This window comes from Falco peregrinus, chromosome 3 (genome assembly GCF_023634155.1).
Source record: "Falco peregrinus isolate bFalPer1 chromosome 3, bFalPer1.pri, whole genome shotgun sequence".
In the NCBI taxonomy this organism is placed as follows: domain Eukaryota; kingdom Metazoa; phylum Chordata; class Aves; order Falconiformes; family Falconidae; genus Falco; species Falco peregrinus.
In genome coordinates this window covers 121,708,748-121,726,091 of record NC_073723.1, presented here as the reverse complement: position 1 = coordinate 121,726,091, position 17,344 = coordinate 121,708,748, and the positions used below count along the sequence as shown (strand labels likewise).

General features: G+C 46.4%; 1 protein-coding gene across 10 annotated transcripts in view; it reads left to right on the top strand.

Annotated features, from left to right (window-relative positions):
• The window catches only part of HIVEP3 (HIVEP zinc finger 3), a 114,875-nt gene that overhangs the window by 39,863 nt on the left and 57,668 nt on the right, over positions 1-17,344 (top strand). For all 10 annotated transcript variants that reach the window (XR_008746428.1, XM_055799383.1, XM_055799380.1 and 7 more), the window contains 2 exons: positions 3,141-3,205; positions 8,139-13,799. Coding sequence is in view for 9 of the 10 variants with exons in the window: in XM_055799383.1 (XP_055655358.1) it covers positions 8,682-13,799 (5,118 nt within the window). In the remaining variant the exon portion in view is untranslated. The remainder of the gene's footprint in view (positions 1-3,140; positions 3,206-8,138; positions 13,800-17,344) is intronic.

Below are 17,344 nucleotides of genomic sequence, written 5' to 3'. Positions count from 1 at the left end.
GGCACGCGGAGGGTAAGTATGGCGTGGGTCGTCAGCTGGAAGTGGGGTTAGAGGAGAGGGGGCTGCGCATGGACACAAACTGCCTGAGACTGACCTTCACACTTCATACGGATATGCTTCTTTTATCATCGAGCCAGAGGAGCACAGAGGGAGCAGTCTTTTGCCCATCCCAAGTGCTGCTCTGAGCTGTGGAGGATGCACATATCCTTTCTGTCACTACTTTTTTAGCCATCTGTAGCCACTTAGGGAAGCAGCATTTGCCCCAGAGCATGGGGAAAGGTGAGTTGGGAGTCAGCATGGAGATTCCCTTGCCCCATGTTGGCCCCACGTGCCTGCTCGGAAGAACTTCAACTCTTGTTAAAGCAGAGTCCTCCCTTCTCCAGCAGAAGCAGAAGTTGGAGAGGAAAAGGGAGCACTGCTTGTCCATGGTCCCTTGGCAAAGAGGGGAGGAGGACCCTCACAGCTTCTTACCCCCTTCAGTCTAGAACTCCCATAATTGGCATGATGATGGCAGTGGTTTGGGGAATTTCCTACTCGAGGGTGGCTGGAGGACTGGCTGTCCAGAGCAGGCACCACAGACATGACGATGCTGCATGGGCTAGAGATGGGTGAGGGGGCATAAGGAGTTTTTGCAGAGCCCACCAGCATTAACTGCTGCTGTACATCTCTTCCTGCACCACTGCCCATGTGCATCTGCCCTGCTTTGCTCACATCTCTCTCAGCTCCACCTGCGAGCATGCTCCCTCTTTCCTCTCTCAGTGTGCAAGCTCCTCATGGCAGCGTTTATTTTCTGTGGTATGTGACACTGAGCCCATCATTGGGACTCCTAGATGGATAAATTGTCACTTGTTGAAACGGCTGATTGCTGGGTCGAAACGCTTCAGCGACTCTAGGCATGAGCAAGAAACACCTGCAGGACCCAAGGTCTCTTGGTGCACAAAGCGCAGCAATGAGTCCGTCCAGCTTGTGGCTCTTCACCCACAGAGCACTGCCTGGAGGTAGGAGCTGGGCACAGGGGATGCTCCTGTCTCTCCGCCATCCCACAGAGCTGCAAGGTGAAGGTCCCATTTGTTTCTCCTCTCTTTGGCTCATGACCGCTGTGCTTTTGGCTGCAGGTTGGCCAGCCCTATCTGGAAAGACAAAATACACCATCCTGGTGATGGGGCAGGGAGGATAACCTGGGACATGGAATCCAGCTTCCTCAGGGGCAGGACAGTCATGTCTTGCATTTCATCACCACGTGCTTCACAGCAGTGCAGGAGGCACCTCCTCTCTTAGGGATGCCTTGTCCGTAACACAGCATGGAGGCATCAGCTGATGCCAGATGCCAACAGGACTGAAGTGGTTTGAGCTGTTTGAGCTGGGTTTTAGGTGGCGTGGCCCCAAGGGAGGTGGAATTTCAGCCCTCTTCGCAGCTACATGAGTGCTCCCTGGGCCTGGGTGTGTGGTGGCCACAAAGTTCAAATGGAGTTTATGACACTTCACCAAACATGTTTCCACTTTGATCTTGGGACTTGGGAGTGGGCAGGGCTGTGTCCAGGCAGTGCAGTGCCATCATTCTGCTGTTTTGCTCTTCCTGAACTTACAGCTTCTGGGAGTCTGGATGGCAAAACTGGAGTGAAAACTTAAGTGGTGAAAAAATGACCATTTTCTCATGGATGTGGTTGGGCATGCTACTCAGGGGAGAGGATGCTACCTGCCACAGTGTTCAGCTTCCAGACTTACCCTTTTTTAGATGTTTGTATGTCCCTGTCTGCCTGGACTGAGTTGGTGTCTGTGCAGGGAGGTACACGTGTCCCTTGGGAGGCCCTTGCACACGCTCAGGGGTTCTGCTGTTTGGAGAGGTGGGCTGGTGAGGTGGCGTCACACTGCAACCTCACCTTTGTACAGCTGGTATTGGCACAAGGAGGTGCAGCGGGGCTTGCTGCACTGTGTTTTCAGGAGGAAGGAAATGATGGGGGCTGGAGATCTGACAGGCATGATCAGGTCTGTGATGGCAGGAGGCTGAGCAATAGGGAAGGTGCAGTGCAGAATTGGACATGCTGTGGTAAAAAGGCAAGGTGGTGGCAAGCTGGGTTAAAGGCAGGTGGAAGAAGGTGACAGGAGCAAAGCTCTTTTGGGCATGTGAGCCATAAAGTCAGAGGTTGTCCTGCAGCAGCCAGCTGTGGGAGCCCCTTGAGCTTTCATAAATTTGTCACAAAGCCTGAGAGACCTTAAACTGCTTCTGAAAACCGGGGTTTCTGTGCAATCAGAATTGTCCTCTGAAGGTGCTTTAGTAAGCAATATGTTCTGCCTTTGATCCTTCTGTGGTTCAGAAATTCTGTGGCCATGTAGGAAAGTAAGACAGAAGTGTTTAGTCCTGATGGTGTTCCTCGCTGAGCTGAGCTCTGGTGGCAGGTTCAGACTCCTCTGCTGCAGGCTGGGCTACACAGGTGCCATGGGACACAGGATTCGTGATGGGGAGGGACATCAGCCTGGGGAAACCAAACATTCTCATGTGGAATTGCAATCCTTGTGTGCAATGTGAAGGAAATGTCTTTTTCTTTGCATATAAAGCACACTTGGAGCACGGTCCATACTCAGGGTCGTTTTTGAAAGTAGATCTTCATTTGGAATGTTGCTTTCCTATAGCTAAACCTGACCCATGTGCAGATCAGTTCTGGTCCTGTTAGGAAATTTGGGGAAGGCAAGTATGGAGGAACTGAATGGTCTACTTAAAACTGAATGTGGTCTAAATGCAAAACTCAGGACTAAATAGGAGCTTTGCAGGAAGGGCTGTGGCAGCTGTGTGCTGATCTGAATACTCAGTATCTGAGCAGACCTGAAATCCATGCCAGGCTGTGGAGCTTTTGCCTTGGCTGTGCTGCATCTGCCTGCAGCTGACACTGGTCCAGGAGGAGGAATGCCCCTGGCGCTGTGGTTGCTGTAAGCATGCACGTCACCATCAGGGCACACGTGCTGAAGGAGGTGAATGCAGTCACCAAGGGCTTCTCCAGCTGTTGGGACTCAGTTTGTGTACTGTTTCGGTTACCAAGCAATCCTCTCCATCAGGGCACCTGATGTAAGTCCTGTGTGCTCACTGCTAAGATGGCATTTTAATGTACGCGCATTGCAATTCCAACATGCTGTTTCTTTTACAGACTGAATTAAATTGTGGGCAAACAGAAGAGAGACAGCATCAAAATTACAGACTACCAAATCCACTGTAAGTAATCTCTGTTTTTTCTCTAGTGACTTAGCCTGGATGTGTGCACTGTCCTTTGCAGTGGGCTTAACCTGGCAGCAGGACTTGCTTTGCTCTTTGTCTGGTTTATTTTGCTTTATCTTCAATATATTTGAGAAGCATTTGCCTGGTGCGTCCTCCCAGTGCTGCAGTAGCATTTTATATTTCTGAGCCTAGTTACAAGAGGTAGTGACAGGGGATCTACTACAGCTGCCCAGTTTGTGTTGTAAATCCCTCTGTCATGAATCACTCTGAATGTCTGAGGCGGCACCTGCCCTTTTGTTCAAAGCTGCAGTTGGGATCTAGTTGCAAAGGCCACAATCTCCAGGTAGCAGAGTGCCCTACCACCCTGTGCTTTGCCCATCACCTCATCTGCTTTTGTAAAGTGTGGACTTGCAGGTTTTTTGCAAGAACTGGGGAACATATTGAGCTACTGAAATGTTTCTGTCCAGATGTGTCTGTCCAGATTGATTCCTCGGTAAATTAAAAAGGGGTAAATGCTGAATGTGGCTTTTCCGTAGATGGGACATTTTAATGGCTGCCAATAAGAAGGGAGCTGCATCTGTCCCTCAGAGGAGCAGCAATAGGAACTTTTGTTTTACTTAGTTCACTCACTTCCACAAAACTTCTAAGATTTAAAATATATTTAACATATGTCAGATGTTGGTAATTAGTTAAGTTTAGTTAAAATTGCCCAAATGGCGTAAAAGTTATCACAAGCAATAAACAGGCAGATCTTCTAGCAGCACAGCAGACATTCTCAAATAAACTTTGCATTCTTAAAAACAGGCTCAAATTAGGTGTTATAGAAGAAAATGTTGCTATGGTTGGAAAAAAAAATAAAAAATAGAGGAAAGGCAGAGTTGTAACGTCTTCCCACTAGTCACACTGCGTCTTGATCTGGCTGGGAGAGGACCAAGCACTGGAGAAAATCCTTCCATTTGCTTGAGTATTGCCAACAGCAGAGTTTTGCCATCAACAGGATCTACTGTAACGATATGTTTCAGTGTCCTGGAAACAAAAGGCAAGGGACAGAAAGCTAAGCACTGCAGTTTCCACATCGCTTGAAAGGAATGAATTCTGGAGGCCAACTACAGTGCAGAAGAAGACCTGATGCCTTCACATGTCTTTTCAGTGATGTCCCCACCGGGAGCTCAGGTGGCAGGTGCAGCCTGCAGCATTTCTCTTCCGACTTATGGGGGGTCTCAATCCTAAATCCAATGGTAAAGAGCTTGTCTGGGTGTGTGGCTGCATATATGTGGTATAGTCTCAGGCACAGAGGGACCAGCCGAAGGCTCAACACTACTTAGCGTTTCCTCAAACCCTTTAGGAGGACTTAGGTGGGGCTTAGAATTGGGAGAGACTCTGTGCTTGGGCCGCTTTGCAGGAATTCATTTCAGCCATAATAAAGTAATTAAAAATATCAACAATTGTGGCTTTCTAATAGAGCATTTCTAAGCATTTTATTTCAGGCTTTAGGGTAAAATTCTGGTCCCGTTAGAATCAGAAGGAATTTTGTCACTGATTTCTTTCATCAGGTGGCAGTCTTTGTTTCCACCACTGCAAATGAAACAGGCATTTCTGTTCATGTTCGCTCTATTGCATGTAGAGTAAAACCCTAAGAAATTATGTTTGAATAGAAATAATAGCTGGAATGCCCAGTTTTAGTGCCTGTACTTTGGATATGCCCACAGACATGCAATGTTAACAGCTGGAAACCATGTGCCACAAAATCCATGTGACTTTTTTTCTTAAAAGATTTCCTGATGTGCCAATGCCATGTGCTGTCTTGCTGTGCATTAGCTGCTGTTGTGCTGCTCTGCAGAGAGCACAGTGCAGAATACACACTAAGTGAAAGTGATAAGCAAAAATAGTAGAGGCATAACACATGACAGAAAGAAGAAGCTACTCGGGTCATGAGGAGGAGATGAAAGTGAAACCAAAAGATGTGCCTTTTCTGAGAAAAAATGGGAGAATTGGGGAAGTGTGATGAATATTAAAAGGCTCAAGTCTGAAGGTAGATTTTGACTGAGGTAAGGAGTACAGAAACTGGAAGGAAAATAAGGAAGAAAAAAAAAAGTCTCTTTTCCCACCCACCTTAGTCCCACTAAGTCCAGGAGCCAGCAGGCATCTGCCTGTGTGCAGAGGAGCTCTGTGGAGGGCTGGCCTGCGCCAGCCCCCCTGCCTCTGCCAGCTGGAGGGATGCACCAAGTGAAAGACAGAGCAGTGGGAACAAGATCTCTTATCTGGTGTAATGCAACGAGATGCTCCTGAGTTACTCTAGGTTGTATCTGAGCTGAGCGGAGCAGTGCCAGGCATCTGCAGCCAGCTTGCTGGAAGCTCTCATTCCCTTCCTTCACCATGCCTTGAGGTTCACAGGGGAGAAGGCCTCCTACAGCTTTTAACTGGGTGGACCTAGTTTTTTACTACCACTTCATTTTCACTGCTGAATTTTCTTTGGAGTGCTTTCCATCTGGAGTAACTGCATCCAGCTAGGAGATTGCCATTGCCATTCCAGGGGCCATTTCCAGTAATGGAAAAAATATGTGGAAAGTAGCCTGAATTGCCCGAGAATGGCTGTGCTCGCTGCTGTAGGCAGCAGGTGCGCCTTTTTGTTGACCAATTCTTTAAATGTTAACTTTTGTGCAGAGTTCTTAACAAAGTCAGCTGGGGCCCATGTGTTCATCAGAGGAGACTGAGGATGGTATGAACATTTGGGATGATACTGAATCATCTCAGGAAGCTTCCTCACATTATTCCTAATTATTATACCTTTAGGAGTGAAAAGGGAGCCTATAGGAGAAAACACTATTAAAATGTTTTTCAGGCATTCTTGAGTTGGCAGTTCTTAAATGTGAGTGCTTGAGCTTGTGGGAGGCAGCGTTCGCTTTATGCTTGCTGAAAAAATCTCTGCTTAACTCCATTTCTACCAAGTTAACATGCCCTGTGTGCCATGAGTGGGGCAAAGAACAGCATCTTGGGCAAAAATCTACATGATAAATCAGCTCTGCAGCTGTCTTTGATCTTAAGTAAGTCCTGTGCTGTAAGTACAGTGCTCTAAGCCTAGCCCAGACCATGGTTGGTGTTAGTCAGCATTGAAGAGCCAGCACTCTCCAAAAAGGGGTTTCAAAATGTAATTAATTATTCTTCATAGCAATGAGCCCATAAACATGAGGCACCTTTCTTAGCAGGTTGGGGCAAGTGCAGGTGCTCTGCAGGTCCTGGGAAGAGGTGAAGCTCATGCTGGAGAGGAGCAAAGCCTATATTTGAGGAAAAGGAAGGTGAAGTTTAAGGACAGGACTGATTTTCTGTATATTCACCTAAGATGTGGGTGCCACAACTGGCCAAGTAAGCCATGAACCCAGTCAATATGAGCTGACATCTCAGGGCAATCAGTCTCACTGAACTGGGACCTTAATGTGGGACTCATTGCCCCCGCTGGGTCCCTCATTGGCACCTGCCTGTCTGTGATAGTATAAGGAGCTGTGTCTAAGGACTCGAACCCTGACTTCTGGCCCTCTAAGATTAGGTGAAAACAATCCTGTCCAAAGAATAGGCAGTTTTTAACCACTTTTGTAAAGTCTAGTTGGTCATGATATGTCCTAGGGTGTTGTCATATCTTGAGACTCTGCAAAATCAAAGTTGCTTTATGCTCCATTTCTCTCTCTCCTCATTGAATGTGGAGGGTCCACAGGGTTGTGGGAATGACTAAGGAGTGGGTAATCTTGCAGGACTTTATGTTGAACGCAACCAACCTCTTCTGCTGGCTCTTCACCATTGCTCCCCAAGATGAAGTCATACCATTGTGCAGCTGAAACCTCGGTCCCCTGTGCTTCCCTGTTTTGCTGGGTTTACACTTCAGCCGCAGCCACACACCCTCCCCCTGCATGGGACAGGATCAAAGCAGCAGAGCTATGAGCAATTTCCCATAATTAAACTGATGCCATTCTGTCATAGCAAGGCACTGCACCCTAAGGCAGATAATAGCTTTGTAAAGAAGGGCGATAGTTCTTTTCTCATTGTAAATTACATGTATCAATTTACTTCACCTAAAGAGCACCGTCCTTTTTTCCTTAGGAGTATCCCACCCATTTGCTATTCCATCTCTTGGTAATGCTGTCTTATTGCAGTGGAATCAGAGAATTTCCTTTCCGAGTGTCTCATTAACAGCTATATTTGCTGACGAGGGTGGTAGGTTTAATAGAGCCACCCATTCAAACTCACTGTAAGAAGGGTTCCCCTTTCCAGACAGCCAATTTCACATCCTGCCCGGACAAAATACACGCACACTATAGAGGTTGGATTTGCAACATTGTTTGGTAACAAAAGGCAGGAAATTAAAGAGGCAAGGTTTGGGTAAAAGCATGTGTGTTCTTTCTCTTTACCTGCTGTTGTAAATGACACTGAAGATTATTACAAGCTTAAGAGCAGATTTTATGCAGAAAAGACTTGCTTTTTATTTGTCAGTGAATGTATGTGCTACATTAGGCAGTGCTTTGTATTTAGGCACCCTTACTATGTAGTCTGTTTGGAAGGGAAACATAATCATATTGTAAAACCATAAATGTTTGCAGAAGATTAGAAGGAATTCAAGTTTAAAACTGTTTTGATACATTTTTCAAAACTGTCTGTGTTTCAAGTTACTGTCTTTGGTTACTGCTGCAGAGCCAGGTTGTGTGTGCATTAAACTGAGCATGAGTCCCTGAGGTTTGACTTAGTACAATGTATGTTTAGATTACTTTTAATGGCACTGTCTCACGAATGGTAGACATTCAGTCAGTTATTCTGAATTACTTTTGTGCAAAATATTTATCCTCTATGTTATCCTCTATGGAAGTAGCAGTGTTTAATTACTTAAATACAAATGCTGAAGTAATTTTTTTTCCTGTTTGTTTTCTTTTGGATGTAATTACAGAAATGTGGGAAATACTTTTCCAAGGCTTTTGAACTCAGAAGTGGAACAGAAGGAAGACACAGGGGGACATACACCATTCAGTGTTATTTTCCTTGCACAGGAAAAAAAGATCATTATGAGATGAGCACTAAAGTCTCAAGTTTTCAAAGGTTTGCATAACAAACAAGAGACACATTGTGGGTTGCATCTTGACTTTGAAGGCTTGCCACTGTCAACTGAAATAAAATGGCAAGGTTTAAAGCCTTAACCAAGTTCACAAGGAAAATATTTGGACTAAAAGTTTTGGAAAAATTTCTCTCTTTGAAGTAGTTTGTCATGTGTTACCAATGTGAACTTTATTGACCTTGAAACTTTTTTTTTTTTGAATCAAATAGCAACTAGTGACACTTTAGTAAAATCTTAAATCAACAACCATCTCCTGGTGGCTCCAGCTTCATAGCAAATGCAGGCAAAACAGGGAATCTACAGAAGAGACCTTTATTATTCATAAATGAAGCCTGCCAAAACCTTCCCGAAATAGCATTCAAAGACCCTTTTAAGGTCATGGATCCTGAACAAAGCCAGAAGAGCACAAAAAAGGCTGAGGAAAGTCCAAGAAAGAGGCTTCCCAAAGGAGAAGCTTTCCAAGCCAGTATTTCATCTGCAGCTACGTACCAGGGCAGCTCTGCTTCTTCGCAAGGAACCCCTCTCCGAGATATCATATCGCAGCAGCACTTTTCTGGTTCTTTGCCGATTCCAAGAGAGGAGTCTCAGGAGAAGACTGGACATCAGCAGCAACCTAAGCCTTCCTCTTTTGAGCATCCTCCCCACGTTTCACAGCTTCAGCAGCACGCACTGTCACCAGCATTTATGTCTCCTGGGAAACCAGAACATGTTCTCGAAGGTCCCACGTGGCAGCTAGTTGATCCAGTAAGACCAGGTCCCTCTGGCTCCTTTTCATCACCTGGGCTTCACTCTCACCACGGCCAGCTCCTACCTTCCCATTCACCAATCATTCCTGGAGAGGACATGCCATCTGTTCAAAAGGTCTATATCCCTCGCCCTTCACAAGTTTCCTTAAAACAAGCTGAGGAAGTGCACAAGAAGGAAAAGAAACCTCAGAAGCCAGGCAAATATATTTGCCAGTACTGCAGCAGGCCTTGTGCGAAGCCAAGTGTGCTCCAAAAACATATCAGGTCACACACGGGTGAGAGGCCATACCCTTGCATTCCATGTGGCTTTTCTTTTAAGACTAAGAGCAACTTATATAAACATAGGAAATCTCATGCTCATCGAATAAAAGCTGGGCTGGCCTCAGGGATCGGAGCAGAGATGTATCCATCGAGCTTGGAAATGGAAAGGATTGGTGGGGAGGACTTCGAAGAGCCAACAGAAGGAGAAAGCACAGATTCAGAGGAGGAAACGGGTGCGATGTCGGGCCACTCGGTAGAGCTGTCGCCGAGGCGGAAGCACACCCTGCTGTCCAGCAGCCTGCTGAGTGGGGGGAGCCAAGGCTCCAGCCATGACCGGTGTTCATTGTCTCATTCCAGTATGTCCCAATCTCTTGAGGACAGCAGCCAGTTCGTGGAGCCCTCGTCAGACCATGCTCTGAGCCATAAATCTGAAGATACCCATACTATAAAGCAGAAGCTTGCACTCCGCTTAAGCGAACGGAAGAAGGTGATAGATGAACAAGCTTTCCTGAGCCCTGGGAGCAAAGGGAGTACCGAGTCAGGCTACTTCTCACGATCAGAAAGTGCGGAGCAGCAGATCAGCCCACCAAATACTAATGCAAAATCTTATGCAGAAATTATTTTTGGGAAATGTGGTAGGATTGGGCAAAGGACTGCAGCGTTAGCTGCAAACACAACCCAGGGGTTTCCACACTTGTCTACCGAAGAGAAACCTAGTATGGTACCATTATCTGTGCCTAGAACACAGGTCATTGAACACATCACTAAGCTAATTACAATTAATGAAGCTGTTGTAGATACCAGTGAAATAGATAGCGTTAAGCCTAGAAGAAGCTCTTTATCTAGACGTAGCAGCATTGAATCTCCAAAGTCTGGTGTATATAGGGAACCGTTTCAGTTTGATATCAAGTCTGGTTCCAGTAGCCAGTTGGATGCATCAAAAGTGTTGACATCCCACGGTGAAAAAATTAAGCCCGAACAATCATTGTTGTCACTTCAGCAATCCCACAGTGCCACAGAGACAGTGCCTCTCCTAAGAAGCCACTCAATGCCTTCTGCTGCATGCACTATAAGCTCCCCACATACCTTTAGAGGTAGCTATTCATTTGATGATCACATCATGGAGCCTGAAGTCTTAAGCCGCAGTCAAGCTTTTTCTTCGCATCCTCGAATGCTAAAACGACAACCAGCTATTGAGCTACCTTTGGGAGTGGAATACATCTCAGAGGAGGTTAGCTCCACAAACAAAGAAACTGTTTCCAAACCTCCCGAGGAGCCTGAAACCAAGGAAAGCGATCTTACCAAAAAGTCACGGAAGGGTCCGAAAGTTAAAGGGTTCATGTATGAGTGTAACATATGTGGTGCTCGCTATAAGAAAAGGGACAATTACGAAGCCCATAAGAAATACTACTGTTCAGAACTGCAGCTCTCAAAGCCTCATTCTTCCACTTCCCATACCTCTTCAGAGACTGAGAAAAGTGTTGCGGATCCTGACACATGGCCCCAGATCATGCATTACAAGCTAGGGAGCAGTTTGGAGCTCACCCCACTACGAAAGAGGCGAAAGGAAAAGAGTCTCGGTGATGATGAGGAGCCTCCAGCTTTCGAGTTGTCTGACACTCCTTCCTCCAGTGCTGGGCCAACAGCTCAGTTTGCAAACCCAGCATCATCTGATGTCGCTTTAAACCTGACCCGTGAATCCATTAAGTCACCAGCAGATACATGTAAATCCGCACCTTCTGATATCAGTGGCAGCTTTCATCCCAGGAATACCAAACCGGCTTCAAGTGCGGAGGGTAAAGAGAGGAGAACAACCTCAAAGGAGATATCTGTCATCCAGCATACGAGCTCCTTTGAGAAGTCTGATTCTATCGAGCAGGCGAGCAGCTTGGAGGAAGACAAACCCTTGTCGCAGTACTCCTCTCAGCCGCCCCCCCAGCAGAGCCGCCCGCCTCACTCCCTGCAGCCCAAGCTGGTACGCCAGCCCAACATCCAGGTCCCCGAGATTCTGGTCACTGAAGAGCCTGACAGACCAGAAACAGAGCTGGAGCCTCCTCCAAAAGAGCCAGAGAAAACGGAGGAATTTCAGTGGCCGCAGAGGAGCCAGACACTTTCTCAGCTCCCTGCGGAGAAACTCCCACCGAAAAAGAAGAGGCTGCGGCTGGCAGAAATGGCTCAGTCCTCCGGAGAGTCCAGTTTTGAATCAGTCTCTCTCACCCGAAGCCCAAGTCAGGAAAGCAGCATATCCCACAGTTCCAGCCACTCTGTCTCGTTCGATCGTGAAGATCACAGCAAGTCCGAGTCAAGTAGCCAGCCCTCCGAGTCCCACCCAAAGCCGCCTGGTGTTGGCTCACATATGTTGATGGTACCAAGCCACCATCATCATTCCAGGGAAATGCGGAGATCTGCTTCTGAGCAGACACCGAACGTGTCACATCCTTCCCAGATGTCAGAGACCCGCAGTAAATCATTTGACTATGGGAGCTTGTCATCCACTCCTGCCTCCACCCCTGGCCCTTCAGCCTCCTCAGCTCCACAGGAGAGAAGGAAATGCTTTCTGGTCAGGCAAGCATCCCTCAGCAGACACCCAGAGCATGAGCCAGACTCAACCCCAGCAGGCCGGCCAGAGACAGAAGATCCCGTTCCTTCTTCAAGTAAATCTCCTTCAACAAGTCTGCCCCATCAGCTGACATCTTCATCCCCTTTGCCGTCTCATGGTACTTACCCTAGTGAAAAGAGTCAGCCAAAAGACAGCCCTCCGCCAGCATACACCCAGCCATACACAGAAGCTTTGCAAGTGTTTCACCATCCCGTACCACAGCTAACACTGCATGAAAAGCAGTTCATGTCCCCGCAGGTTTCTATCTTTCCCTACCAGCACCTCCTGCCTCAGCCCGGGCAGTCTGCGGAGCTCTTTGCTGCGCACACTATGTCCGACATCCTCTCTGCTCAGTTCACCATGCCCCAGATTCCTCCTTCCATATTTCAGAGCCCACCACTGCCCCTCCCCCAAACGCTCATCCACCCAGGCCCGCTTCATATCGCTCCTCCGTTAATGTCACACCCTGCCGACATGCCCTTCAGGCAGCATCCTTCATTCCTGCCAGTGCATTACCCTGGCTCCTCACCGATCCCTTCAGCCTTTTTTCTGCCTCTTCAGTCCCAGTTTGCTCTCCAGTTGCCAGGTGAAGCTGGTGGACATTTACCACAGATCAAATCCAGTATATTCCCAGCAGCAGGAACCTCCAATCTTTCCCCGTGCACAGAATATGGCTCGGACAGTAGGTTGCACCCTCTGACGTGCACAACAAGTCCTTCGGTGTCTGTGTCCACATCTCAGCTCGTCGTTCCTACAAGGTCAGACCCAATGGTGTCACTTGTTGTCCCTGTTCGCATCCAGACAAATATGCCGTCCTATGGGAGCGCGATGTACACAACGCTGTCCCAGATCCTGGTCACGCAGTCCCAGTGCAGTTCCTCTTCTATTGTCCTCCCGAAATTTGATGATCGTCAGCCCAAGGGCACCCTAGTCTGTAGCGCTGATGTTCATGGACTAGGTTTCGATCTGGCACAGATGATCACGGAGGATCAAAGGAGCATTTTCCAGAGCCCCTATCTGAGAGTGCCCTTACCCTTACCAGAGCGAAAAGGCTACATGCCACTCACCTCCCCATCAGACAATGTCCTCGGACTGGAAGGAGGCCCATCAACAGTCGGCGGAAGCAAAAGGATGCTCTCTCCAGCTGGAAGTTTGGAGCTGACAATGGAAACACAACAACAGAAAAGAGTGAAAGAGGAGGAGGTGTCTGAAGCAGAAGAGAAGTTGGAAGTGGTGAAGCCACCCAGTGCAATAGAGGAAGGGAAAAAGCAGGATAAATCTCACTTTCTTGCAGAAAGCCAAGGCAGGGTCGAAGTTGAAACACCACCTAGTTTGTCTTTAGAGCAGCCAGAGCCAAAGGAAATCCCAAGTACTTTGCAGCAAGCTGTGTCCCATTCAGGTTCTCCAAGTTTTGAGGCACTGGAAGAGTATAAGCAGCCAGCTGGCAAGCAGTTCCTCAGCAAGGCATCTTTGCAACCCGTGAAGAAAGAAGACTCCAAAGAACTGGTGGAGCAGTCTCCACCAAACCCTGCAAGCGCTGCACCTCTGTCCGAGGTCACTCATAGTGCAATGAAGTCTCGAGAAGGTACAGACATGAAGAAGGTACTTCAGTTCCCCAGTCTCCACACAACCACTAATGTCAGTTGGTGCTATTTAAACTACATAAAGCCAAATCATATCCAGCAAGTTGATCGACGGTCTTCAGTGTATGCCAGCTGGTGTATTAGCTTGTATAATCCTAACCTTCCAGGTATATCTACTAAAGCAGCCCTGTCCCTCCTGAGGTCCAAGCAGAAGGTGAGCAAGGAAACCTACACCATGGCTACTGCTCCACGTCCAGAGGCAGGCAGGCTTGTCCCATCCAGCTCCAGGAAGCCAAAAATGACCGAGGTAATGCAATCCTATATATTTCTCCTCATCCATTTGGATACATGGGAAGAGGGGGACAAGGGATGGGGAATTGCTATTCTTAGTTTAGTAGGAGTTTATTCATCCCTCTCTCAGTTTGGTAAGCATTTGTTCTCAGTGAAACTTTTAGAATGAAGAAGCGAAAACCCCCTGTAATAAAAAAAAAAAAAAAAAAAAAGGCAAGCCTGCTCAAAGGCAATGTGCCATATTTCTGTTCTCCAGTTTCTACTTGCCTTGTAATCAAAAGAACATGTAGGAATCACCACCACACCATGAACTGCCACTGCTCAAGCACAAAGCATTAGTCTTGATTTGCATTTGTCTTGATATTTCAAATAGCTTTACAACTTTTTTCTTTTTTATTTTTTTTTAATAAATGCTGTTATAATTCCCTACGTTTTGCATGTTATAAATGAAAAAGGATTACCTTGGGGAAATGGGATTCTGTCTGGTTGTGCATCTGCTGATCTCACATTAATGAACATGGAGAGGCATGCTTATAGTATTTAAAAATATTAAAGGAAGATTTGCAAGTGTACTCTAGGCCCCTAAAGAAGTGTAAAGGCATGCAGTGACATTTATAGAAGTGCCTCAGTAGGTTAGATGTGGTGTCTTGTTAAAACACACGTGGTGTTTGGTCCATGTAGTTCATGTCCTTAGCTGTCTGCCTGCTTTTGCAGGTATCTAAGGGTATTTTATACCTGGCCTTTAGAGTTAAGGGGAGCGAGGCAAGCAGCTTCACAGGGGCAGAGCTCGCCAAAGGCACTGGCCAGGCAGAGAAGTCTTTGAGACACTTCTGGTAGCTGCTTAGTGTTATGTAGCTCATTTTGAGGCCAGACTTTTCCCCTCTTGGTTAATGCTGAACCATGCAGGTCCCTTTAATCCAAATCGTGTTCATGTAGACTAGCAAACAGAATTGCTCTAAAGATTTTGCAATTTGATATTCATCTCAAGTCAATTTATATTGATGGATTATTCATTTTATTTCTGTATCATGAAATGAACTCTGAATATTAAATTTACCATAATCGCTGCTGCAGCTGCTGCTTATAAATATGTCTTAAAATACACAGTAGAGTCACTTTGATTCAATAAATGTTTATTTCTATTCAACATTTCTCCCATTCTTCTGCAGAAATCCAAAAGACAGAATTTCTAGGGACATAGGAGCAGACAATTACCTGCGCAGTGCAATAACCATGCTAATGCTCGATATTTATGCACTCGTTTTCAAAGGATTTTATCTGTCATACCATCCTTGATTTCTCCAACAGAAGTGCCTGTGCTCCTCTGAGCTTTGCTGTCTGACATGGTGCTAAAATGCACACCAAGTGTGTGTTTCAGAAATACGAGACTCTCATACCCTGAATTTAAAGGTTAAGCTCTGGACAGGAATGGTTAAGCCCTTACTCATCAAAATACATATTTCACTGCATGCATTTGCTCAAAAGACTCAAACGCCTTTCAGAAAAAACCTTAAAAGCTGACTGGTTGTAGAAGCTAAGGTTTCCATGGTACAGCTTGCAAAAGTCAGAGTTTGTCCTGCCAAATTCATGTTAGTTCTGACATTAGTTCCTGCTGCTTAAAGGAGTGAGGTTTGCAGAAATTATGGTAATTTCAGTGGAGATAAATTGAGCTCATGCCAGGCAGAGAAATAGGTTTTGATTAGATGATCAGTAGGAGTGAAATCCTCAGTTTAGTTTTTAAAAAGCCTATGACTAGCACAGATTAGGAAGCAGCGTTGCTGGTTACTCAGGAAGATGCGATTAACAGGAGCTGCATAGCAGTAGCATCAATCAGAGGTTGAAAGTTCAACCTTCAGTGAACTCTGCTCTAGCTATTTTTCTTAAATATTTTCTTCTTGATGTAACTAGAAGTTGTCAGTCAACACAACAGAAAACGTAAAAAAACTCAAATATTTTGTACAATTATGCATGCAGCAAGCTACCGGCAAGCAGTAGTACTGTGTATACAATCTACAAACTTGGCTTGGTTTTTAAATTACCAGTGGGATTTACTGAGCAGATCAATTCTGAAGTGACTGTAGGCTCCAGCGTGCATGTAGGGATGGCTAATTACACTGTATTGGGCTTGCACACTTTGTAAATTAAATGAGATTGTAAAAGGGGATAGTAGTGACTGTATGATTTTGGCTCTCTCTGGTGCCTTTCATCTGTCTATGTTTTGTGCTTTCAAAAGCTGCAATAAATAAACCTCATGCTACATCTAGCAAGTCAATTGTTTTGTATTCCTCAGTAAATAAGGGACTGAACTGGGAAGGTTATCACTAGCATTTTTACGAGCATGTAGCTCATATCAGGAGGTGAAGTGACAATGGCCAAGGTCTAATTTTTGAAGGTGCTCAGTGTGTCTCCTGCCACTGATTTCCTCTGGGCACAGATGTCTCCATGCCCAGAGACACAGCTCAAGACTGTTTCTGCTGGAAACTGGTTCCTGGCACTGTTCTGTCCTGGGCTGATAGCCCTCTCCTGAGCAGTTCCTGGGCACATTTAGGGAGATAGGACAGGACAGGGACCATTCCCAGGAGGACCTAGGAAGGGTTAGGTCGGTCTGGTGGTGTGGATGTGGGATCATCTGCGCGAGCTGGCTCCGGGGGCAAAGAGCAGTCCCGGGTGCAGGTAATGCTCCGAGCTGAGCTTCTGAAATTACTGGGCAAATTTGAAATGTTTGACCTCAGTTTTGTAAAGCTACATCTCAGTGAGTCCATCTCTTCTCCTGCTGAGAATCTAAGGGCAGTACTGGCAGCTGGCTGCTGTGGAGGCCAGGTTAAAGCCCTCTGAATTTTGCAAGTCTGGGTTTGAGCTAATCACTCTTTGGCTTCCCCTATAACCATGGGAGACAAAGAGGCACCTCTTGTGTGATTCATCCTCCCTTAAGATAAGTGTCTAAGGTAGGGCAGATGAATCACCCTTGAGAGCTGCCACTCTTTCCAGCAGCTATGAAGTGTAGAGGGTGACCAGCTCTGCTTTTGACTTCTGCCAGTTCTTTGGCTTCGTTCACACCAAAATCCCTCTTCATAACCCTGGTCTCTGAAATGCCTTCAATCTGTTCCCATAAATTATATATAAAGCCAGGACAGGGGTAATTCAGTTGAACTTCAAAGATCTTCTTGCACTTGGGTGAGAGGCAATCTGCAGTCCTCTTTCAGAGCTTTGGAGGCCCCTGCTAGTTGTGCTGTTAGGTCGTAGAGGGGCAATGTCCCAAGATCTCATTCTGGGTGTGGAGAGCTCCCCTGGCATCATGCAGAGCTGGAGAGGCAGCTGTAATGTTTAGGTCCATATACTATAACAAATAACATTAAATATGCTAGCTGAGATGTCAGTGCATGACTTAAACCTTGGTCCAAACAAGGGGTGGCAATTTTAACAGTGAAAAAACAAATTCTACCCTGGGAACATCTGGAGAGGTTGAGGGTTATTTTCTCCTGTTGGTTTTGTGGCTTTCTCTGTGCTGTGCCCTTGGCAACCAAGTTTTGGTGAAAGGAAATTGCCCGAGAGCTTTGACTG